Source organism: Schistocerca americana, chromosome 2 (genome assembly GCF_021461395.2).
Source record: "Schistocerca americana isolate TAMUIC-IGC-003095 chromosome 2, iqSchAmer2.1, whole genome shotgun sequence".
NCBI lineage: Eukaryota > Metazoa > Arthropoda > Insecta > Orthoptera > Acrididae > Schistocerca > Schistocerca americana.
Genome location: NC_060120.1, coordinates 975,658,875 through 975,685,980, shown reverse-complemented (window position 1 = coordinate 975,685,980; position 27,106 = coordinate 975,658,875). Strand labels below are relative to the sequence as shown.

Below are 27,106 nucleotides of genomic sequence, written 5' to 3'. Positions count from 1 at the left end.
ATAACAATATTAGTGACAGATACACTGTTACATACACATGCAGTAGGGGCCGAAATGTTGTTTCAGCATTTCATAGTATGAATCAATGCATAACACAGCTGAATTGCATGAAAATGTAATGATCTTAAACAACGTAAGAGGTATGTGCATCGTGCATATTACTGAGAAAGATTTTACAGCAAACTTTCATTGCCATACATCTTTTTCTACAGGCGAAGGCAAATACAATATATAACAGGTACTGTGACAGCTTTTACAGGATAATAACGCTTTTAAAATTTTATAATTACCATCATTGGCATGCCTTTTCATTTCCAATATATGAAACAGCTACTACATTGCTTTAACGGTTATGCAAGAATCCATGGCAGTCATGGATAAACCATGATTTGTGACTGAAACCAGATATTTATTTTAATATCTTTCGGTTACATAGATAGACTACTGTTTCAGAAATCGCTCATCTGTAATTTGACGTATTACTTTTCGTTCTTTGCAGATATATTTAACTTTATCACCATGTATACACCTTGTTAAGGCTGCATCATCATTCAGTCAATAGAGAACACTTATCATACACATAGTTAGCCTATAGATGGTTATTCGAAAAGCTGGACCACATTTAGTTAGGTTATTACATGGGGAATTATCAATACACCTTTGGACAGAAGAGGGTCTAAGGTTTCGACTACCACCTCTAAAGCTCGCACCAACAGATAGGCTTTTCGTATCAGTGTAAGTTGGCTACCATACAAAATAACGGTCTTTGCTTGATTTCGAAAGAAGTGATGCAGAAGGCATGTCGTCTCCGTTTCGGCATTGAACCATCAATAGGTAATTGAATTAAGCTATTTTAACAAAATGAATGTCCACAAGGAATGAGCATGAACTGACCACGTACACCAGATGAGAACTTAGATGTGTGCCATGCATCAAGAGAGGGATACGTTGAACATTTATAGCTTGTGCTTGTGAACTTCAGTGTTTGGTGTTTCCATCTGCGTACAAATAATTGAATGCCAAATTTTAATTTCTTGTAATAAAAATTAATTACGTGGTACATTGTTTTGAATAACCTGTATTAAAGAGAATACAGTGACCGAGAAGGTGCTGTATCTGCTGCATCGGAAAGTAAGCCTGCAGGCCTGTCCTGAACCAATATTGAGTGTTCCGTGCAATGTGGCAGATGACGTTCCCGTTCGAGTGGCAGCCCCAAGTGGTGTCGACGCACCTGGGACGCGTGGGAAACCTCGTGCTGATGTGCGTTCCGGGCGAGTTCACCACCATGTCGGGACGGCGCATGCGCGACGCCATGCGGCAGGTGTTCGGGCAGGACACGACGCCGGTGCTCGCCGGACTGTGCAACACGTACAGCGACTACGTCGCCACCCCGGAGGAGTACAAGGTGAGCCCACACAACCTGCTGCACTCGTCACCTCAGCTCGGCTCTGTGCGAGGGCAGAAACTACAGAGAAAAGTAGACTATCAGCTACAATGCTGCCCGGGAATCAGTTTCACCCACCCATTTAACTGCTACATCACGAATTATTTATTTTGATTTCAGGATTGGTAATTGGTGAAACATAATTGTATTTAAGAAACATTGGTATTTGGTACCTCTTTCACTAATTACCTAGTTTTGCGACCGGGTTCTGGCTAATAGTACACTGTCTAGCGTTACTGACAAAGATATTGTTGTGCATAGTTAAGGCTCACCGGCCACTTAACTATAGTTAAGGCTCACCGGCCACTTAACCATCTTCTTCTTCTGTGCGAATGCACAAACAGTGCCCGAACTCTTACGGGAATCGGCAACGCGCCGCGAGTAATGAGTATAATGGGCGGGGGCACTACGAATGTAGTGCGGCACAATACACTGAGAATGTGGGTTTCGCGGAAGGCGTGCCAGAGATAAATCCCTGCAGTAGCGATATCCTCTGTGTCCTCGGTGGCTCAGATGGATAGAGCGTCTGCCATGTAAGCAGCAGATCCCGGGTTCGAGTCCCGGTCGGGGCACACATTTTCATCTGTCCCCGTTGACCTATGTCAACGCCTGTAAGCAGCTAAGGGTGTTCATTTCACTGTAATTTCATTCTAACGAGCCGCATGGTCATCGATGGTATCTGTTCTTTCGGACATGTCCGAAAGAACAGATACCATCTTAGTATATGAAAAAAATTGATTACTAATACAAAATATACAAAATAATACATTCATACGAGCAAAGTGAAGAGCACGATCATCGTTTTCTTTGATACCAAGGGAATTGTGCACGAAGAATTTGTCCCACCCAGCCAAACAGTGAATTCCGCGTACTACTGTGATGTTTTGCGACGGCTCCGTGAAAACGTGCGGCGGCGACTACGGCCCGAACTTTGACGTCAAGGAAAATGGCTGCTGCAATCGTGACAACGCGCCCTGTCACACGTCCTTGTTCACCAGGACCTTTTTCGCAAAAAAACAACATGGCATTTGTACCCCACCCGCCGTACTCGCCAGATTTGGCATCTTGCGACTTCGTGCTATTCCCAAAACTGAAAAATGGTTCAAATGGCTCTGAGCACTATGGGACTTAACATCTATGGTCATCAGTCCCCTAGAACTTAGAACTACTTAAACCTAACTAACCTAAGGACAGCACACAACACCCAGCCATCACGAGGCAGAGAAAATCCCTGACCCCGCCGGGAATCGAACCCGGGAACCCGGGCGTGGGAAGCGAGAACGCTACCGCACGACCGCGAGATGCGGGCCCCAAAACTGAAACCCAAGTTGAAAGGCCGTCGGTTCGACACTCTAGAGAGGAATCAAGAAGCATCGCTGGCGGTGATAAACACCCTCAAACAACAGAACTTCCAGAAAACGTTTGACCTCTGGCAGAAGCGCTGGGATCGGGGTGTACGTGCGGATGGGAACTACTTCGAGGGAGATGGTGACCATTAGCCCAAAGGTAGGGTTTTAAACAGATGGCAGCACCAGTCCCGAAAATGTTGGATAGCTCCTCGTAATCACATAAAACTACTAAATAAATAACTGGGGCACAATTAAACTAGAGCTGGGGAGGTAATCCAGCAGGTTTAGGAATAAAAAGAAGTGGAGGTGATCTGATAACGGTTCATTCAGCAGCTGTTCAAGATGGTTTTTGTGGAGCCTCTTGATTTTCAGTATTTCAAACAGATGCAAGTGTTCATTTTTTTCCGCCCGCTGCTCGAGAAATAGCTTGAAGATAGTTCGATGAACCCTCTGCCAGATACATAACTATCATTTGCAGAAAAATCACGAAAATCTAGATGAAGCATTAGTTTCTGCCCTTTGTACCCAGAGTGCAGTCGGTATAACAGGTGGAAACTATCTGTGCTTGAAATGTTTGAGATTACGAAGTTCTGCAGCAACTACTGATTGAGTATGTAATTACCCGTTAAACTTTTGTTACGTTGTGCCCAATTATAAATCAGTGTCCCTATTATTTATTTATTTCACTATTCTAAGGTTACGAAAGTATTACTTCATGTATTTAGTATTACTGTAGCTATTAATTCATCTGACTTAACAGTCACAGAGTTATTCTCACGTATCACATTCTTACCTCAGCAATCCTCATCCCAAAGTGTGCTGAGGGTGTCCCAATACCACAGTTTTGATTTTCAGATACCAAGTCATTTGTGTCTGTCCTCCATTAAGATGAAGTCACGAATACTGAAGAGAATATCATAGTAAACTCCACCACGCCATTCATAAAACTGATGAATTCTCTCTCTCTCTCTCTTTCTCTCCCTCTCTCTTGCTTTTACCTAGCAGACAGTAAATGAGAAGACTGATTATAACTTGAATGCACTGAAACCTGCCACTCTTTCTTGAACTAACCACAGGTGTTCATATAGGAATAATATGACCACTGTTCATGCCCTGGTATACACTCCCAAACAGAAAACATGATTTATGGATAACACGATCTGACTTTTGTCTAGTGACAAGGAGACGACAAACCTTTTGCAAAGCACAATAACGGGGTGCTGCATGAGCATCGAACTTACTTAACCTGCTGAAAACCACTTACCAAAACATGAAGTTCTAAGGAAACACGCCTTTACTTCGGGGTCCCTTAAGAAAATTGCAGCGTATATTCAGTATATACGTTGTCCCCTGGGACTAAGTTTTGAATTCCAACATGGATTCAGTTACACAAGGGCAGGAAATGAATTTCCGTAGATATATTGACCTAAAAATCATGCAGTTGACGAAGAAGTTAAATCTGCAATTCAGCCCTGGTGGAAAATTTGGAAATTTGGGGTAAGATCTTATGGGACCAAACTGCGGAGGTCATCGGTCCCTAAGCTTACGCACTACTTAATCTAACTTAAACTAACTTACGCTAAGGACAACACACACACCCACGCCCGAGGGAGGACTCGAACCTCCGACGGGGACAGCCGCGTGGGCCGTGACAACACGCCTCGGGCCGTGACAACACGGCTTAGACCGCGCGGCTATCCCGCGCGCCTTCAGCCCTGGTGGCTATGAATACTCCTGTGCAGTATCGTAGAAACACCCTTCACTACATACATCATCATATAAAGTTGAAGGAACTTCTTATAAGTCACTTAAGGTTACGAACACGATGGTGAACAAAGACGTACATTTCGCACGCAGTATTTCCGCATTAATAGTTTTGCGAAACAGTGACGACTTTTTCAGAACCATGTAATACTATGAAGCTCATTTGTATGAAAACAATTGCAATGCTCGCGACTATACGTATGCTTCTCTCCATTTATATCAAAGTGAGGTGGTCACAAGCTCCCATCTCGAATACAAGACAAACGTCTGTATTACTTGTTCTTACGAGAATGCTCTTCAAGCGGAAGACGAAGCAATAAATTAGAGCACTTGCTCGCGAAAGGCAAAGGTTCGAGTGTCGGTCCGGCATACAGTTTTAATGTGCCAGGAAGCTCCATATGAGCGCACACTCCGCTGCAGAGTGAAAATCTCATTCTGGAAGCAATAAATGCCGAATCCTGAGTAGTGCAAATAGCATGCTGGAACGAACCGGACTTACAATCGCCATGTGTTCCCACTGGCCGACTGCAGTCACTGTCTTAAGCGTGACGGTAAGAGATCCCTACATTTCCGTCTTTTACAAAGACACATCGCGTGAACGGACAGGTCGACGAGTGAATCTAATTTATGCTGCCACCAAGTTACCGACACAGAGCACGTTGCATATTTATGATACATGGAACAGCGCTCGTAATGAAACAGCCGTCTTTCAATATCGTGTTAGAGAAATTAGTCTGTATACTATGCTGTTAACGACACATAAAATTACACAGATGAGACTTTTCGTGGTCAATGAGATAACCTAAAATATATGTTTCATCTTTGCAATCGAAATTTTCTGCTCTGCTGTGCGCTTGGAGTCGTTGGATGCATGCGTAACAAACCGGTAGAGGGTTGTCGATGGACTCCAAATTAGTTTTGACGCGGAACAGCTGCAGAGAGAAAATCCGTTTCCGGTTGGAATGCACCTAGCCGCTAGCGGGCCTCCAGCGGCGTGGAACAAGTAACTGTGTTTGACATGTGCAGTGGCCCATTGTGATCGCTCTGCAGAACCGTGCCGCTTGGTGTCACGTGCTCTAACAATTCAGATGCAAACCCGGACGCCACACCTTATCTGTGCGGCGTAGCCATTACTTTCCACTGGAGCTTGTGGTTCGCTTCATGACCTCTGAAAACAGACCTATACTTTGCTGTAAAACCGTAAGCTGAATCGTCACACGATGTTGAAACTTAATGCCATATTTACTAGATCAAAGCGAGCGTCACATTTTAGACAGATGCCTGTCTCTGACGCGCGAAAAATACCCACCGCGCTCTCTTTTCCAGACCGCACATTTTGCGGTATGAATATAAGCTGCTTCTTTACACGACGGTGAAAATGAGTGCCATTTTACGAGTAACTAGATCAAAGCGAGGTTTACACTTGCGACAATCCCTTACTGACTCGTGAAAAGGATCCAGCGCCATTTAGTATTGTTCTCGTGCATTTTTTGAAGAACAGCAATATCCACTAAAAAAATCAAATTGGATTTTCGTTCAGTTCGTATTTTTGACATTACGTAGAGTGGTGGTGGGACTACAAGTATCTATTTCCACAGATACGTTAATTCAAAAGTTCTAGTGTCTGATGACGATCAGTAATAATGGAAACTGCAAGTGATACGCGACTGTCATAACATTTTATGGGGGTACAATATGATATTCCTTAAATATCTGCGATTTTAATGTTATCAATTTAGCGATTGCTATGCTTTATCAGCAATAATTATTCACATTTAAACGTTTTAATAGAACGAAATGCACTTTAAGTGAAAGTGTGAAGAGTCAATGCTTTCATCACCTGATTGTTGGCATTTAGTTTGTGGCGTTCATGAAATTGAAATGAACTAAAAGAACACACTGGTCTGTGCGTGCCTCGTCTTACATAGCCTCATACGTCGCTATAAATATAAAAACAACGAGCAGTAAACGTTGTAAATAAATTATACGCCACATTCATGGGCAAACACTTTTTTCAGTCAATTGAAATAAAAATTTAGGAACGTATGACCTGTTCAATGTTTACAGAACTGCTGATGTTCCTGCTTTATATAAAAGCGAAACACTTTAGGTGGAACACACTCTTAAACAACAACAACACGCTTAAGACAGAGAGAGAGAGAGAGAGAGAATAGTAACTACGTCCGATATGTGTGAATAAGAGACAGGGTAGCGGTGATTCTTACGAGCTCCAAGCTGTATGTTCGATGGTCTGGTGCCAGATTATTATGGGTACATTTGGACAGGAGCTCGCCGTCCAGTTCTTCCGGAGGAGTGCCCTATCAATTATTTTAAGTTAAAATCTAAGTCCACTGCAGGAAAAGAAATACCAGAGCTTTTCCTTGACATCACTGCCCACGTTTCAAGAATTAATGACAAATAACGTCCTTGATGTTGGAATAAGCCGTCTGTGTGCAAAGAACATCCCAACATGACTAGAGCAAATGTTACGCAGTTCCGCCCATAGCACGTGGCAACGATGCAAGTAGTTGAAATGTTGAGCAGAAGAATAACATAATTGATATCTCTGAGCATTGAGGATATTAAATTGTGCCTTAACCCTTTCGTTACTGATTTATTTTTAAAAATTGGTACCGTTAAGACTACTAGCGTGGCGGTGATGACGCAGCAACAGCCCCTGAGCGGAGAAAATCTCCGAAACGCACGGCAATCGAACCCGGGACCGTTTGGATGTCATTTACCAACCGGGGCTACCTAGGCAGTCATTATTTCCCAGTAAAGTAATTCACTATTTTGAGCATTAGGACGGCTATTTTCCTAATATGTCTAGTGATACCATCTAGTGATGCTCTTTCGGAAGTAGGAAAAATTGCTACAGATGATGAAGTGGACATGAGAAGACTGTGAGAGATCAAATGGGGCCGCGCGGACTGGCCGTGCAGTTTGAGGCGCCACGTCAAGGATTGCGCGGCCCCTCCCGCCGGAGGTTCGAGTCCTCCCTCGGGCATGTGTGTGTGTGTTGTCCGTAGCGTAACTTAGTTAAAGTAGTGCTTAAGTCTAGGGTCCGATGACCTCAGCGCTTTGGTCCCTTAGGAATTCACTCACATTTGAACATTTGATCAAATGGGGAGGCGCGGCGCGTTCATAGCTGGTGTGTCTGTTTCACGGGAGTCATATCGAAATCACCATCGTGTCCGTTCTAAGACTGTAGTAACTGACTGTATGTCCGTATACATCGTAGACTATATCCGAAACGTTACTGCATTCCTCAGGAATTCTGTTGGTTTTTACGAAATTTATATTTAGTATAATGGGCAGCAAACTTTGTAGAATGTGGAAAATATTGGTATGTGGTATGTCAAAGCCATCTACAAATTTTAAGCTAAATATTGGTGTACAATATTTCATTACACAGGAATAAATGCGTTTTGGTACTGATTTGTCATACTTTTTTTCATAATTGCCGTAGTGACATAAGCACTCTACAAACAAAAAAATTCACTTTGAAAATTCGAGGTTCATATGGAAACATGGACCAAGTTAGTTTGTGGGACATTATCTGGCAACTAAAAAATTTTTATAGTGAAAATCGGTTATAACAGTAGACAATTTTCGACTTTTTATTTTTCAAATATATGTATTATAAATTTTAGGCACGATAGGGTCAACTAACGTGAATTTTAGGTTTAACATTGTAATTATCACAGAACATAACCTTATGTCCTCTACAGAAATCTTTATTATTAAAACATTGTATCGAAATCCGTTGCCAGTTGTAGGTTGCCTATTTAAAAGCTTTGAGGAGCAACAAAAATTCGATTTTGAGTATTTCGCGTGATTATTGACCGAATTGAGAAATTTAAAATTCTGTCATAATCTACTCATTAAGGGGTGTAATCTTATGTTAAAAGTTTAACACAATAGCACAGATATTACGGTTATGAACTTTCAGTGTCAAGACGCAAATTTCATCAGGCATGACGCCTTAATTTATTACTTTCTTAGTACATTATTCGCAGCAGAGTTTCAAGACGGTATCCAAGTATACAACTTAATGTACCTGCAAAATTGTGTCATCGTACGACACATAGTCCAACAGACATGACATCATAAGAGTAAGATGCATGAAAACGAAACTATTGCTTAAAATAGCGCGAATTAAAATTTTAACATCAGGCATGAGGTTTTAATGCGTTACTTCATTGCTACGGGCTCTATTAGCAACACACTGAAAGTACCTGCACTGAAAGTACCTGCAAAAATATATCATGTTCAACACACAATTCAGAAGATATGACGTCATAAACCCTGAGGTGCGTGAGAAACTGACTTTTGCTTAAAATGAAGCGCAGATTATCCGGAACATATTCATCTATTGATTCATAATGAGAACACTTAGCGACTTCCAACAAACCTTAAACATAATTTTAAACCTTTCTTAAATTTTTCTCGCTTACTTGCTGAAAGTCAATATTTAACAGTAATTCATTTGTAAAATGTTTAGACGTTAGAAGCTTTTTTGAGGCATGTGATTCTCTAAGGGTCAGGTGTTTTACTGGTATATTAATAATCCAAAACCTAAATGAGCACAATAAAAATTTGCGAAAGGTGTTTGAAAAAAATTTTCCCTGTGCAATGATTAGCTCAATTTGTTGTTACTTTCTGTGAATCACTAGGTTAAAGCACTAAACTACCACACACTGTGATTCTGCAGGTTGCTCTCTATCTCGTTCTAGAGCTTGGTGACTAGAAGGTCATGTTTTGGTGTTACAGGTGCAGAGGTATGAAGGAGCCTCAACCATCTTCGGTCCACACACGCTAACCCTGTACCTGCAGCAGTACCGGAAACTGGCTCAATCCATCCTGAGTGTAAGTTTTACAGTGCGCAAGCTGTTTCAAAGACTGATTTGGTGAGCACTGATCAGTGCGATGTTGTGAATTTGTTCAACTTTTGAAACAAATTTTGAATTAAGTCTTCATAATATCGAGTTATGGAAAGTGAGACGCCTGTTAAACGGGTAAATTAAGAAAAGGCAATCTGGAAGTCTTAGTTCACGCTGGAGTTTTTATTTATTTATTTTTTTTTTTTCAGTCTTGTGATAGGTTCAGTAGGGCCTGTCACAAATTCTCGTGCTGTGGCAGCCTCTTCATCTCAGAGTAGCGTTCGCACCCAACGTACTCGGTAACTTCTTTTTGTCTTCCGCTACAGTTTTTACCGTCTACAGCTCCCTCTAGTACCATGGATGCTATTCGTTGATGTATCCGATGTCCTATTACCCTATCCCTTCTTCTTGTTAATGTATTTCACATGTTTCTGTTCTCGTCGATTCTACGGAGAAGTCGGCCGGAGTGGCCGTGCGATTCTAGGCGTTGCAGTCTGGAACTGAGCGACCGCTACGGTCGCAGGTTCGAATCTTGCCACGGACATGGATGTGTGTGATGTCCTTAGGTTGCTTAGGTTTAATTAGTTCTAAGTTGTAGGCGACTGATGACCTCAGAAGTTAAATCGCGTAGTGCTCAGAGCCATTCTACGGAGAAGCTCTTCACCTCTTACCCTATCAGTCCACGTAATTTTCCACGTTCTTTTATAGCACCATACTTCAACCGCTTCGATTCTCTTCTTTTCCGGATTTCCCACAGTCCATAAACACTTCCATACAGTGCTGCGCTTCAATTGAATAATCTCAGAAATTTTTCCCCTCATATTAAGACCCATGTTTGGTGTTTGCACACTTTTGGACATTTGCCTCTAAAACCGAGAGACTCCATTTTCCGTACAGATATATTCATGGTGTATGCCGAGCAGGTATGTTGAAGATAGCAAACAGGTTTCTTAAGGCAAATTACTACTTTAAATTTAGTTTTTTTATGAACTATAATAGCAAATACTAGTAAGGAAGTTGTAAGTTAACTTCATTATTAGTATCTGCTGTTATAGTTCTTCCAAACCGCCGAGCCTCCGGAATGGTTTATTAGTAATGGGGCTTACATCCATAGATCGAATTCGTAACTAGTGACAGTATGACAATGTACTCTGAAAAATACTACCGTGGTTTAACTTTCAATGAAGACAATATTCTTTCAGCGAGGGAAAGATTTACGATAAAACAGTTCAAAAACTAAGTTGTTTGTGCGGATAAGGTCATACTAGAGATATCAATTTTTTAATTCTGTCAGATAAACTAGCGTCGTCTGAATCAGTCGTACGAGCAAAAATTATGTACTAAAACGTAATGCGCTCGCTTAACAGTTGTATCGGTGTGTTGCGAACGCGCGTCTCGGCGGAAGTCTTGTAAATTAAATCCAACAAATTTATATTCTTCTGGGCCCGCAGCATTGCATATGGCTTTTAAAAACATTTTTTAATTATAATTCCAAGTATGCTGCTCTCTGATTGCATTTATTTTTACAGCAGGCCTAGTTCGGGTGAATTGCCACCATTATGTTATTTCTAAATAAATGGTACACAAATCGGTGCATTATTACTAATTTTATAAGCAATTATTAAATAGAATTCATTCTTATACATTTTTACAAACGTCTTGTAGATTTGACATCTACCCAGTATCTGTGGTTCTGTGATTGTCTCTTTATATATTTGGTGGTACTGGAGTAATAATGGTTGGCTATCACCTTATCTAACTTGCTACTTTATGTAGTTGTCAGATTATTCTTTGTATCAGTATTTTCGTGACAGCTTACTTGACAGATAATCCAGCGACGTTGTATGGTTACAGGCAGTTCTCTTTATCATTGCTGTTAGATTTATAATTGATCAATGCTACTACTGTCGTTTTTCTTTTACTGTATGTTACAGGTGTGTGTATATATTATTCTTTTTTACAATTATGCATATTTTTAACTAAGAAGGAATCAAACTTAGCAGCATACTTTGAATTATAATTATACAAATCTAACAAAAAGGAACGTGGCTATAATAATGGGCGATGCTCCACATTCTCGACATTTTCGAAGCCACTGGCAATATTAAATCTCGACAAAAGTCAACTTTTATAGGAACTCTTTCGGTTCTAATACATGTTTGTCCTATACAGGGTGAAAAGTATTTAAACCGACAAACTCTGGAAGGTTGTAGGGGACATAAAAAGAAATATTTTTTCCTAATGTCATTTTTTCCTATGAGGATTATTTAAACCGGTGGAGGCCATATTACTCTCTTCAGTCGTTAGAGGCCATATTACGATCTTCAGTTGTTAGAGGGCGTGTTACACTCTTCAGTTGTAGGCAACTGGTGTCCACCAGTGTGCACTGTCTCTGTCTACTAATGGAGCGATACACCTGGAGTGAGTACACTGGTATGGTTGGTGCATGCTACGTAGCGCACCACAACGGACGAGCTGCACAGCGAATTTATCAACAAAAATATCCTAATCGCTGTATCCCGCGTCATAAGACCTTTGCTGTTGTGTACCAACGTCTGCGTGAGACCGGGTCATTTAGCAGATTACCTGGACAGGGACGCTATCGCACGGTACGAACGCTGCAATTTGAGGAAGCTGTCGTGCAGCATGTGGAGCGGGATCCTTCAATCAGCTCTCGTGAAATTGCACGTAACATGGAGACGAATCAGATGAATGTAAGAACAGTCCTTCGAGAGAAATTTTTACGTCCATTTCACTTAGAGCGTGTCCACAACCTGGAACCAGTTGATTACCCACTCAGAGCACAGTTTTTGCAGTGGTACCTGGAACAGTGTGAAATGCATTCTACATTTCCAGCCTCTGTGTTGTTCACCGATGAAGCAACGTTCGGGCGTGACGGAGTCTTCAACATGCACAATTAGCATGTTTCGAGTGAGGATAACTCATATGCCACAGTTACTAGCGGTCATCAAGTGCGGTTCTTCGTTAATGTGTGGGTCGGTGTAGTTGGGGACTGTTTAATTGGGCCGTATCTGCTACCTAGGCTATTAAATGGCAGGCACCATTACAATTTTCTCGCCAGAGCATTGCCAGAATTGCTGGAAGACGTCCCGCTCCCTACAAGACAACGCATGTGGTTCCAAGATGACGGGGCGCCGGCACATTTCAGTCGTCGTGTGCGTCGATTCCTGGACCGACGGTTCCCAGAAACGTGGATTATAGAGGTGGTCCTGTACCATGGCCTGCTCGAGCCCTAGATATGTCCCCTCTGGACTTTTTTGTGTGGGGAGAGAGGCGCAACCTTGTTTACGCAAATCCTGTTGCATCAGAAGAGGATCTGGTTACCCAGATAGTAGCAGCAGCAGGAACAAATCCCGTATCAGACAGAACATAATCTGACGGTGTAACCTTTGTTTACGTGTCAATGGAGGCATTTTTGAAAATGTACTGTAATTGAAATTTGGTTGTGTTAATGTGTTGTCTCTTGGTCATAAAAATGGAAAAGTGTTTGTTGGTTTAATTAATTTGCCGCCGGAGAAATCTTCCTCTACCACTTTAAATACTCCTCATAGGATAAAATGACACTAGGGTAAAATATTTGTTTTGATGTCCCCTACAACCTCCCAGAGTTTGTCGGTTTAAAAACCGCCTTGAACGAAAATCCACTCCACAGATATCTCTTCTGTGACCACGAGCCACGCTCTCCAAAACCCACATTCTTGTCCCGCCCTGCGAGATCGTCCACTTCCCAGTGTCAGCGCGATGACCAAAGAGAACTACTGGCGGGACGAAAGGGTGCAACGCCTCGAATGAGCGTGAATGTGCCGTCAGCACCTGCCCATACCACTTGACAGCTTGCTACACCCTCATGGTGATCTTGTTGCAGAGGAGCACCATGACACCCGGGCCGACGCCGCCAGACCTGTCCAAGGGGCTGATCCAGCTGACCCCTGGCGTGGTGTACGACATGCCCTCCTGGCAGTCTCGCTTCGGCTACGTGATGCAGCAGCCACCTGCCACTGCCAGGCCCGGAGACACCGTCACCGCAACTTTCGTGAGTACCCACAACATCAGTGTGGTCAGCTAAGACGTTTCTAGAAACATCCGCCAGGCTGTGGCCACGCCATGTCTCCGCAGTATCATTTCTTCCAGGAGTGCTAGTTCTGCAACGTTCGCAGGAGAGCTTCTGTGAAGTTTGGAAGGTAGGAGACGAGGTACTGGCGGAATTAAAGCTGTGAGGACGGGGCGTGAGTCGTGCTTGAGTAGCTCAGTTGATAGAGCACTTGCCCGCGAAAGGCAAAGGTCCCGTGTTCGAGTCTCGGCCTGGCACACAGTTTTAATCTGCCAGGAAGGTTTATATCAACGGACACTCCACTGTGCAGTGAAAATTTCATTCTAAAAAATACAATGTTAAAAAAATCAAAAGAAGAGGTGTACTTGGAAAAGGCATGTAGATACTGGACTTCAGCTGACAGAGACTCCGAACTCAAATATTGGATATCAAGGCGCACTGAGGCGCAGATCACAATTTATTAGTGATAAAGAGAAGGCTCGTGCTTAAGAGAAACGTGCTGAAGATTTGATGTGGAAAGAAGTGGTATATTTACTAAGGAATAATGAGATGTGTTTGAATTTCTTTAACGCTGTAGATTTTGATGTACCATAGTAAGCAGTTACGTTGAATGGAATAGTGATCGTTAAAAAGGGCAACAACAGACTTGGGTGGACGAAAATAGGAGCGAGGAATGTAACTGTGAAGAAATCTTCGGTAGAACAATATATACTCGAGCTGAGCGAAGAAAGGAAGAAAGAAGTACCAAAATGTGCGTAAAAACACGCTTAAAGTAATGTGAGTCCCTGATGAGATAGATCGGGTGCAGAGAAGCCAAGGCAAAATGTCTGCAGGAAACATGTCAAAAAATCGAAAAGATGGACTGATTCAGCGTATAGAAAAGTCAAAGTAACGTGTGATGACATTAAAAGCAGGTGCGTCAACAACAAGAACGCAATGGGAATTCCACTGTGAAACACAGGGGAAAAAGTGGGTACGTGGGAAGAATAGACTGAAAGTCTCAACGACAGTGAGATCTTGCCTGGTGAGGTAGTAGCTTTGAAAGACTTGTGATCCCATAAAGCAGAGTGGATTGATAACATTCCATCGGAATCGCGACCAAACGTCTATTCAATGTGGTTTGTAGAATCTATGTGACTGGAGACTTCATTAGAAAACAGAAATGTATACACACAATCATGTAGATAGCACGGACAGATAATTACGAAAACTGCTGCTTAACAGCAAATGCATCCAACTTGCTGAAAAGAATTATTCACAGAAGAATAGGAAAGATAATTGGTAATGTGTTAGGTAACGATAAATTTGGCATCCAAAAAGGTTAAGGCATCAGTGAGACATCCCTGAGACTGCGATTGATAGTGGAAGCTAGACTCGAGAAAAATCAAGACACTTTAATAGGACTCTTTGACCAAGACAAACCGATCGACAGTGTAAGTAGTGCAAGACATTCGAAATTCTGAAAAAAGTAGTAGTAAACTATAAGGAAAGGTAGGTAGTACACACTATGTCAAGAACCACGTGAGAAAAATAAGAATGGAAGACTAAGAACGAAGTATTCGCATTAAAATGGGTGTAAGACAGAGCATACAATCTTTCGCTCTTCAATCCGTGCATCGACAAAGCAATTAAGCAAATAAAAGAAAGTTTCAAGGGTGAGGTCAAGATTCAGTATGAAAGGATATCAATGATAAGATCCGCTGATGACATTGCTCTCCTCAGTGAAAGTGAAGACGAATTACAGGATGTATTGAATGGAATGAACAGTCTGGTGAGTACAGAGTATGGATTAATTATAAATGAAACTAAGACGAAATTAATGAGAAATAGCAGAAATGAGATTAGCGATAAATTTGTATATCAAAGTCTGTGACCACGAACTAGACGGAGTTAAGGATTTCTACTGCCTTGGAAGCAAAATAACATATGACAGGCAAAACAGGAAAGACATACAAAGCAAACAAGCACAAGCAATGACGGCAACCATGGTGAGAGGAATACTAGTATCTGGCATAGATCATAATTTGAGAAAGAAGTTTCTAAGAATTAAGTTTGCAGCCCTGTATTGTATGGTAGTGAAACATGGACTGTGGAAAAATACGGAACAGAAGAGAATCGAAGCATCTGAGTTGTGGTGCTACAGACGAATGCTGAAAATTAGGTGGACTGATAAAGAACAAGGACGTACTCTGCAGAATTGGTGAAGAAAGGAACATGGGGTAAACAATGAGATCAAGAAGGGACAGGACACCAGGACATGTGTTAAGACATAGGGGAATGACTTCCATTATGGAGGGTAAAAACTATAGCGAAGACAGAGACTGGACTTTACTCAGCAAATAATTGAGAATACAAGGTGCAAGTAATATTCCTAAATGAACTGCTTGGCACAAGAGAGGAATTCACGGCTGCTACGTCAAACCAGTCAGAAACCTGATGACTCAAAAAGGAAAAAAAGTGCTGGAGGAAGGCAATGGCAAACCATCGCACTAGGAACCAGAACAAGACAGTATGTGACTTTCCCTTTTATGCTGATACTCAAATAACACCCGAAATTTTTCCTTAGGCGAACACCACACTAAGCTTAAGGAAGAATATCAACAAAGCGGAGGTGTTTTAAACCGTACGTGGATGGGTCTTCGAAGTTGTCAAAACAGAAAGAGAGTGTATTCAGAAAGGCAACACAGACAATAATCAACTAGCTCCTAGACTCAACCAAGAAAGACCACTGTCGGAATTCAAACTGAGGAAGTAGTGACAAGTATGTTTTTTAACGAGGGACAGACGTCATGATTCCAAGGAGAACTACTCAACCAAGAAAGACCACTGTCGGAATTCAAACTGAGGAAGTAGTGACAAGTATGCTTTTTAACGAGGGAGAGAGAGCAGGATTCCAAGGAGAATTTAGGCAGAAACTTTATTGCGCTAGCTGTTTACTGCGTATGTGTTTCTGCGTACGCCGTCATTTGCTTTCCTCCTGCTCCCCACGTACTAAACGCGTCGTATACAGATATCTCTCGTTTCTGTCGTGCCTTGATCATCTATTGAAGTATCGACGACTGCTGAGCACGCTAGCCTGCTGCATTCTCGTAAGTTAATTTAACTTTCGATGTGCAGGGAGAAGCTACTGTTTCATTTTACTGAGCAGTTGAAGACGGAGAACGACTAGCGCTACTGGTGCAGTTACGAGGTTAAACATGCTGCAGCAGATGTAAATGACCGCGTATAAAGATTTTCGCAAGGATCTCTATCAGATATTGTACCCATAAGCCTTCTTCGCCACCCCATACTCTTCGCATTACGCGAAGAAGGCCATTTTCATCATTTTCCTACTTCTGCTTCAACGACCGTAGGACAGAACATCGTTGATATGTGCAAACAAATCTTGGCCAACGTTTCGGTCCTAAACATTGGAATTCCGTGAGACTGTGTCTTATGATAACACTCGAGCAAACTTTCGGAATGGCACTGTTTTCATTTGTTAGCTATACGTGTTTCTGATACAGTTTGAATCTAGGGAAGCATCCAGTAGGAGAGTGGGGAACGAAATGAAACTTTCACGATCTTATTTAAATCATTACAATGTAGTCAAATTTCCAAAGAATTTGGTAGTATAAGCCCTCTTATCACCAACGCATAGCACCTGTTTGGATGCATGTGCTAATTTGGCCGGGGAGGGTGTCGTAAAGCCATTGTATCCACTCTTGAGGCAAGTTGGTGCACAGTTGTTTTAATTGGTTCTTTATATCTTGGCTACTGTCACTTGGACAGAGCTGACGTCCGAGATGATCCGACACTAGTTCCATCAGGGGCAGATGTGGGGTCTGGCTGGCCACAGGAGTACGTCAGCACCACGTAGACAGTTTATAGAGACATCTGACATGTGTAGACGAGCATTGTTCTGTTAGAAAATAGCATTACGAAACCCAATTTTGTTTTTTGTCCCAGACATGTTTCACTGCAGTTGCAGCATCGTCAGTGGATTTTTTTTATTGTTATGGCTGTTAAACATAAGGAATGTTCTTTACTGTTTAAATACACACAATATTAGTTCTAAATCGTAATTACAGGTTTTTGAGGAGCACATAAAATTGTGTATTCATACCTTCTTACCACATGGTGTGGTTTTCCTGCTGTATTGCGTTTTTATAGTGTCTGTTTATCTTTACAGTTTGTCCATTGCAGAGAGCTGTGTATTCATTTATTACTTGCTTTCCTTCAACTATGGCTTTTTGTACTGGCTAATTTTCTTCAATTATTAGTTTTTGTGGGGGGCTGTTGACGCATTTGAGAATTTTCAAATCAGTGTTGATGTCTCCGGGATATGTCTATTGTCCATAAGGCATTCAGCAAATGTGGAGTGACAGCTGTTACATAATACTAAAATTAAATAAATATATAATTATAATAATATTGATAAATCCTCAAACCTGCTCTCTCTCTCTCTCTCTCTCTCTCTCTCTCTCTCTCTCTCACACACACACACACACACACACACACACTTTCTCTCTCTCTCTCTCTCTCTCTCTCTCTCTCTCTCTCTCTCTGTCTCTTCCCCTCCCTCCCTCCCTCCCTCCCTCCCTCCCTCTCTCTCTTTCTTTACACGCACACACACACACTGTGAAATTCAAAACAACCGCCAATGACATCTTCAACTGTTCCACTGTCTGCCATCTTGTTTTCATACGTTCTACTGTTCCACTGTCCGTCATGTTGTTATCACAACTGATAGACGATGGCAGTGACAACTCAAAAACACTGAACTTGACAGTGAAGAAGATGGCGAAAAAAGAAACCGTAAGTGAAACATAATGCCAATAGATACACACACACACACACACACACACACACACACACACACACACACACACACCCTTTCACATAAATTATTAATTCAGGCATAGCCACAACAGTTTAGAAATCGTAATTTTTGCGTAAATGTTTTGCCTACATTAAGTTGTATATAGTTGCAGTTGACAAACTGTAAAGAGAAACAGACACTATAAAAACGTAGTACAGCAGGAAAACCACACCATGTGGTAAGAAGGCATGAATACACAATTTTATGTGCTCCTCAAAAACCTATAATCACGATTTAGAAACTAATATTTGTATGCATTTAAACGGTAAAGAACTTTCCTTATGTTTAACAGCCATAACAATAAAAAAATCACTGATGACGCTGCAACTGCAGTGAAACATGTCTGGGACAAAAAACAAAACTGTGTTTCGCTAAAGGCGGACCTGACTCAAAAACGTACGTTATTGTTAAAGTAAACACAGACGAAAGAGCTTCAACATCAAGACCCGGCCGCGGTGGCCGTGCGGTTCTGGCGCTGCAGTCGGGAACCGCGGAACCGCTACGGTCGCAGGTTCGAATCCTGCCTCGGGTATGGGTGTGTGTGACGTCCTTAGTTAGGTTTAAGTAGTTGTAAGTTCTAGGGGACTTATGATCTAAGATGTTGAGTCCCATAGTGCTCAGGGCCATTAGAACCATTTTTTTTTCAACATCAAGATGATTATTACGAAACTGTCCTATGAGGCTAACAGCTTTCAACATTTTTTTAAAATGTTAAGGATAATAAGTTGTCGTCTCTTTATCTAAGAACAGATGATGAATGCAGCTAGCCGCTAACTTTGTGTAATGTCTTGTCTGTATAGACGTGTATCTGTTGCCTTTAAGATCCCTTCACCTTCACACATAAATCTCTACAGTAAAGTAAGAGCCTCCCATTCCATGGCTGATCCGTGATAAGACAGGCGAAAAGTTAGACTAATGGAGGATTATTAGTATTATCTCTATTCTCATTCGCTCTCTCTCTTTCTCTCCTTTATCTATGTACAGTTTTTAATATAATATTTCATTACTTGAAATCAGCCAAATAGAATCTTTGGTGGAGTCCTTCGTCTTGGTAATCAGCGGCTGGCTTGCTGTAAGAGATCTTTACATTTATTATTACTGTTAAACACTGCATTCAGTCGGAAGAATCAATCGTGTGGACAATTTGTTCCTTTTACGAAAGGTTGCAAATTCCAGATGTGTACGAAGCCTTTTTGGACGATTTAACACAGACTCAGTGATTGCAGGCTCTCTTCGACACAGCTGAAACTTCCCCACTAATTACAGGGCCAACGTGATCATCAAATGATTCAGAAAAAACTCATTCGTTCATTCACTCCAGAGCAAAAAAGGCACAAACCTTATTTATGAAGGAAATCGTGTATTAAATCCATCTCCATTAGATGCCCAGATCTCCGGTGATTCCACGTCTTAATTATTTCCCGTTTACAGTCTCTTTCTCTTCAAACAAACCGCTAGCGGCGCAAATGTTAATTGGCTCGCTTTAGCGAGAAGAAAAGCAAAATATGTATCTCTCAGAAACACGTCAATCCCTCAACAGATACTCCCGAAGCTGTCCTAGTTACCACTCTAACAACCATGGAGAATGCATATATGCATCTCTGTTATTTCAAAGAATAAACGCACTAGAAAATATTTTGGCGTCGTCGAGCTGTCGCCGCATATGTTACGAGAAAATCAGATCAGATACTTTTCCAAAGTGAATGAATGTGGATGGTTTGATTGACAATGATTAATTGGTGCGTGGTAGAGGGTATTTTCTGTGGGGGCATTACAAGCTGACTGCGCAGGGTGTCCATGACCAACTGCTGTGCTATCAGAGATCTCTCTGTCACAACCAACCGTGACCCAATGTCTGCCCACATTATTATGCCAGTCTGTGCTCTCCAAAACATTGGAAAAGTGGGATCTCTCTCTCAGGTTGCCGCCGTACTATCGATGGCATAACCGGGATTGATCACTGTACACAGTGAGACAGTAGCAGTCCATGCTTCCCGGTCACGGCACCACTCCAGAACCCGCTGTTTGTGTTGTGGTGTTAGTGGGAGCCTACGCATGGGACGGTAATTCCCTAGTCTGGCAGCTGCTACCCCTCGACCAATGTCGCAGGGAGTCCATTACTTGGGCTCTAATTCCAGGCTCAGATGCGAAGGAGTTGTGCTTATTGCACAGTACGGTGATCCTTTCTCGTGGTGGTCAGATGTGATCGACCAAAACCTTGGCGACCAATATAACTACTTTCACGTTCCCGTGGAGCTCGTTTGGGTGGTGCACGATTGAATCATCTGGCCAAATGGAGAACCACAATGAGGCCCGTTTCAAACTTTGCAAGATGTTGATAACGATTCTCATGTCAGTACGTGGCATTTCCGTGTCCTTCATAGTGATCAAACATCATCTGACTCCGTTCACGGCCCCTTGTATACCCTACCAGGTTGGTAACAACACTATACACACGTGTAAGGTGGCTATAATTTTTACAAGCACCCATCCACATACTTTGCCATGATCTACAAACACAATTAGGTATCAGGTTGTACATCGTATATATGCATATATAAAGGAGACTGAAATTCTCAGCCGGCCAAAGTGGCCGTGCGGTTAAAGGCGCTGCAGTCTGGAACCGCAAGACCGCTACGGTCGCAGGTTCGAATCCTGCCTCGGGCATGGATGTTTGTGGTGTCCTTAGGTTAGTTAGGTTTAATTAGTTCTAAGTTCTAGGGGACTAATGACCTCAGCAGTTGAGTCCCATAGTGCTCAGAGCCATTTGAACCATTTTTTTGAAATTCTCATGTACGCTTAGTAAATAATTGTTAACGCTTATTGCATGAAAGGTGACGGAGTGTCTTTATTATCATAATAGTAGAGGCTGGAGCGACAGTGGAAATGAAACGGCAGGCGGAACTCAGGTCCTGCTTATACACAGGAAGTAGGAGACGGACGTTGGGAACCTGAACGCTGGGGCACAACAGAGTCACGACTGGCCAGTATTGTAGCCGGACCTTCGGTTATACTTCCGAAACTACGAAAACCTTGGACGCAACTGAGAGGAACGAGGAAGCGTCATCTCGGAAACAACGCAGGCTGGGTTATTTCCAAGGATTTTGACTCAGAAGCGAACCATTGTACTAGATTTTTCCTCGCAAACTTCCGCGCTGGACGACAAAAGACTAAATTATGGTTGTTCGGCGTTCGGAAGAATCTGTAGAGAGGGAGAATATTCCGTGGTTTCGGGAATATGATTTGTTTTTCGAATTACGAGGGTGGATAGCCGAGCCTTGCTGGGAGGCCAGCAGTGGAGAGACGCGGTCTTCGGTTGTGAGCGCCCGTGTGTGACGGTCGCTCGATATCAGCTTTGTTGGCACAGACGGACTTGCTGTCTTTGCTCTCAGTAGAGTTTATAGTTAGAACAGTTAGGCACTGTACTGTTGCGAACCTATACGATTTTGGACTTCACCTTCGGGTTGGAAGTCGTCGTTGAGTACGCACTCCGTCTTCAGGTCACAAGTGGCCCATCGGGACCGTCCGACCGCCGTGTCATCCTCAGGTGAGGATGCTGATAGGAGGGGCATGTGGTCAGCACACCGCTCTCCCGGTCGTTATGATGGTTTACTTTGACCGGAGCCGCTGCTATTCGGTCGAGTCGCTCCTCAGTTGGCATCACGAGGCTGAGTGCACCCCGAAAAATGGCAACAGCACATGGCGGCCCCGGATGGTCACCCATCCAAGTGCCGACCACACCCGACAGCGCTTAACTTCGGTGATCTGACGGGATCCCATGTATCCACTGCGGCAAGGCCGTTGCCACAGCGTTCAGTAATTGAGAGCACTGTCTCTGTCTATTGTTACGTTGAGACGTTATCGGAACTCCGTCCTTGTGGCTGCGAGTTCGCGTTTCTCGTCTGTAAAACACAGAGAGAAGAAGACAGTATTGGAGTATATTAGTCAGAGGACCGCCTTCTGCCGTTCTAGTGTTTGAAAGAGTTTATTTGTGGCTGCAGTTCTTCCATCGTCGCAGACAAGTACGAAAATCATCACTTCGATGCACCGGACGCAGTACATACGGTGATATCGCAAATTGCTTCAGCTTATTAGGGCTATAAAAGCTAAACAGCTGTGATCACGTTAGTTTATTTCCACTGAGGTTCCACACCACCGTAGATCATCTTTGAAAGTAGTGTCTTCTATTGTTTTGTACGTGGATGATGTCAGTCATTTCGCGTTATTGATATTAGATCGCGCGGTCATAATAAGCGGCACAGTTGGGCAATTGAATAGTAATTTTACTTAGGAAATATAAACTTTGTAATATAAAGGTTGTTTTAATCTGCAATAAGCAGGAACAACGCTTATCATTTAGTAGGAATAGTTGCCTTCATCATTCATTTATGTTTAGATTGTAATCTATAGAATTAACAGATCCTAAGTTCTGCTTCAGGGGGTAGTCAGACAGGGCCAAATCGTCATTTTAGCGTTTATTATTTTCCGTTGCTCACATTCATTTTACAACCGACTGGAGTAGCATCTTGGACACGAACAGTAATGCAACCTGTTGGCCGTTCTGCCCGTCACAGAGGATTGCAACTTTAATCATTTACATATTGGTTGGAGGTGTGTACATGAACGGATTCACACTATCTGACCATGTCTTCTGCGTGCTTCACTTTCTTCAGCATCCAATATGTTTAAAGAAATTGTGTTAGTTGATATGCAGTCTACAACCTTAACTGATGGAATCCGCTGTCTCCTCGACATAACTTTGCTTTTTCTTACTTAATAAATATTATACAATAAATAACTGGAGTAGCAGTTGTTCATGAACAGCATGGAGGGCGAATACAGCAACAGGAAGATCAAATACAACTGTCTGGATTGTAATGAACTTGAGAGGGTCAGAGCTCAGAAAATAAGTTACGTTTACAAATATTTTGCGACGCTTGCTGGTTTTTTTCTTGTGACGACAGATCGTTTTCATTCCACAGGTGGCAGGGAACCCGCGCAACAACTTGCAGCATGGGGGCTCGTACCTGGCTGTGGAGAAGAAAGACCCCTACACCGGCAACTGGTCCGTCATCGCCACAGACGCCGACTGGGAGACCAAGTGAGTCAGTCTGTCCACTCTGCTGAATGCACCATACACAGAAAACGCTCACTGCGTGGGAGTTGTAAAACATACTCGTTCTCAACTAACCGTGTATAATTTATCTATTTCTTGTGCACTTAATTCGAATCTGACGAATATTAGGCACGTTCTAAGCACTAGTTGAGATCGAGAAATACAACTAAATTCTCAGTTAAGTAGTTTATCTTTCTGCTCATGATACTTCATTGCAATAAGTTGTTGAACTCCATCCTCAGGTAACTCGAGCTCTTTCCTAAATTCATATCTACATCTACATTTATACTCCGCAAACCACCCAACGGTGTGTGGCGGAAGGCACTTTACGTGCCACTGTCATTACCTCCCTTTCCTGTTCCAGTCGCGTATGGTTCGCGGGAAGAACGACTGCCGGAAAGCCTCCTTGCGCGCTCGAATCTCTCTAATTCCACATTCGTGATCTCCTCGGGAGGTATAAGTAGATGGAAGCAATACATTCGATACCTCATCCTGAAACGCACCCTCTCGAAACCTGGACAGCAAGCTACACCGCGATGCAGAGCGCCTCTCTTGCAGAGTCTGCCGCTTGAGTTTGCTAAACATCTCCGTAACGCTATCACGCTTACCATATAAATCTGTGACGAAACGCGCCGCTCTTCTTTGGATCTTCTCTATCTCCTCTGTCAACCCGACCTGGTACGGATCCCACACTGATGAGCAATACTCAAGTGAAGGTCGACCGAGTGTTTTGTATGCAACCTCCTTTGTTGATGGACTACATTTCTGAGGACTCTCCCAATAAATCTCAACCTGGCAGCCGCCTTACTAACAGTTAACTTTATATGTTCATTCCACTTCAAATCGTTCCGTACGCATACTCCCAGATATTTTACGGGGGGTAACTGCTACCAGTGTTTGTTCCGCTAACATATAACCATACAATAAAGGATCCTTCTTTCTATGTATTCGCAATACATTACATTTGTCTATGTTAAGAGTCAGTTGCCACTCCCTGCACCAAGTGCTTATCCGCTGCAGATCTTCCTGCATTTCGCTGCAATTTTCTAATGCTGCAACTTCTCTGTTTACTACAGCATCATCCGCGAAAAGCCGCATGGAACTTCCGACACTATCTACTAGGTCATTTATATATATTGTGAAAAGCAATGGTCCCATAACACTCCCCTGTGGCACGCCAGAGGTTACTTTAACGTCTGTAGACGTCTCTCCATTGAGAACAACATGCTGTGTTCTGTTTGCTGAGTAAATATTACATATTCAGGTAAACACAATGTCTAATTACATTGTCAACACACAGATTTATTTCTGTCCTTCGAAATAAATTACTTCCAGTGACAACTTCATCTTCCGACCGGCTCCTGCCCAGTATACTACTCTACTCTGACTGAGCAAAAGGCATAGTGTGAAAGCCACAGATATTTTGTGATACAAGTTTAAAAGTTGCCTAAAGTTTACACTTCGACAAAAATAAAGGTATAAAAATAAAAGAAAAAAACATTGCCCAAATGTAAATAAATGATGGGCTCTGAGGGTTACGTACAAACTTAATTATGTACAAAGACAGTTCATCCTTCGCAGGACTCTAGCCTCTCCACGATTTTTGCCTGTTGTCGACTGCTATACTGGCAAGATATTGGCCCCGATAATTCCAAGACTTCTTAATTAATTTTAAATTTGAAGGCTGATAATAAATGACACTAGAAATATTTTTTCGTGTGATATAATTACAGATTAACATATTTCCGTTTTTTTTCTTTTACGTGCACTATGAAACCTTGCTTCCTCCAAATTTTATGATTCTAGGTTTCAGGTTTTAATGAGTGATTTTGCGAGTGTCAAAATACGTGACATAAATAACCTATCTTTTGACTGCATTGATTTAGGAGGTTAACTTTTTTACACCAGCAAAGAACCATAGACCTTAGTGTGTGACATAGATTTCAACTTGTTACGTCCACCCGACCGGCCGGGGTGGCCGAGCGGTTCTAGGCGCTGCAATCTGGAACCGGACGACCGCTACGGTCGCAGGTTCGAATCCTGCCTCGGGCATGGATGTGTGTGATGTCCTTAGGTTAGTCAGGTTTAAGTAGTTCTAAGTTCTAGGGGACTGATGACCTTAGAAGTTAAGTCCCATAGTGCTCAGAGCCATTTGAACCATTTTGAACGTCCGCCCGTCTCTTAGAAAAAGGTGTCTTGACGGACGGACAGACAGACGGGGAACGAAATTATTCTTTAGGTTCTGTTTTCACCCAGTGAAGCACGGAACCATAAAAGAGACTGGGATAAGAGAGAACGAAACATCCGTAGTTCCAATCAAAACATCTGTAGTTCCAATAAAAGAGGCTTCTAGAAAATATAAATGAACAAACTGAAAGCAACGGGTGCATACGCAAATAAATGAATATGTCGATACCGTATCGCGAAAACAAATGAAATGTCTGATACCCAGACTAACGAAACCACATATCCCTGGAAACTTCACAGCGCGCCGGTCGATGAACTTATTTTTGTGGGTTGGCCTGATTCACCAAGTTCGTCCCGTGCTGAAAGTTGTATACGCCACCTACTTTTGGAACGACCTCAGACAGTTGTCTCAGGCCAGAGAGCAGGCGGTATCTCGTTTAGATTGTACTTGTTAGCAATAGCATGATGCCAATATAATCATTCTCTAGTGACTACCTGAGAGCTAAATGTCTATACCGTTCAGAACTCTATGGACAATGCGATGTAAAGAAGCAGTCAAAAGATACGAAATCGCGCACAGCATTCGTCATACTGGATCGATTTTAAGAAACATGGACGCCAGATTAATAGCTTCACATTACTGGGTTACTACTAAGCACAGACTTCGATCTGAGAGCGGACCAAATAATGACGGAAGTATTAAGAAACTTTAGAAATAAAATTAACAATTTCAGTATCGAAACTGGAGTCGATGTGGCGTACATAGTAAATAAATTGTTGCCGTGGAAGCAAAACAAAGCAAGATGTACGAAAAAAGAAGATAGGACACAGGCACAAACAAAGAATGCGTTTCTCGCCCAAAGAAGCCTGCATGTATCACAAACGGGCCTTAGACTTCAAAAAGAAGTTTCTACGAAAATATGTGTGTTGCTGATTATGAATTGTGGCAAAGCATCATTGAAGATGCTGGACATTATGAGTGATTCCTCTCAGAATCCATGCTGAAAGGTATGTGTTGAAAAAACTACCTTGAAATATAGTTAGGAGTCGTGACATGTGTTGAGAAATAGCTTCCACGGTGCTACACTCCTGGAAATGGAAAAAAGAACACATTGACACCGGTGTGTCAGACCTACCATACTTGCTCCGGACACTGCGAGAGGGCTGTACAAGCAATGATCACACGCACGGCACAGCGGACACACCAGGAACCGCGGTGTTGGCCGTCGAATGGCGCTAGCTGCGCAGCATTTGTGCACCGCCGCCGTCAGTGTCAGCCAGTTTGCCGTGGCATACGGAGCTCCATCGCAGTCTTTAACACTGGTAGCATGCCGCGACAGCGTGGACGTGAACCGTATGTGCAGTTGACGGACTTTGAGCGAGGGCGTATAGTGGGCATGCGGGAGGCCGGGTGGACGTACCGCCGAATT

The 27,106-nt window shown here is 42.6% G+C and overlaps 1 protein-coding gene and 1 pseudogene across 1 annotated transcript in view; one reads left to right on the top strand and one right to left on the bottom strand.

The window, feature by feature from the left end:
- Nucleotides 1–27,106, top strand: part of LOC124596247 (neutral ceramidase-like) — a 400,578-nt gene that overhangs the window by 347,381 nt on the left and 26,091 nt on the right. Inside the window, exons 10-13 of the mRNA XM_047135314.1 lie at nucleotides 1,187–1,405; nucleotides 9,331–9,426; nucleotides 13,327–13,494; nucleotides 23,356–23,474. Of these exons, the coding sequence (XP_046991270.1) occupies nucleotides 1,187–1,405; nucleotides 9,331–9,426; nucleotides 13,327–13,494; nucleotides 23,356–23,474 (602 nt within the window). The remainder of the gene's footprint in view (nucleotides 1–1,186; nucleotides 1,406–9,330; nucleotides 9,427–13,326; nucleotides 13,495–23,355; nucleotides 23,475–27,106) is intronic.
- On the bottom strand, nucleotides 22,061–22,179 carry LOC124597201 (annotated as a pseudogene).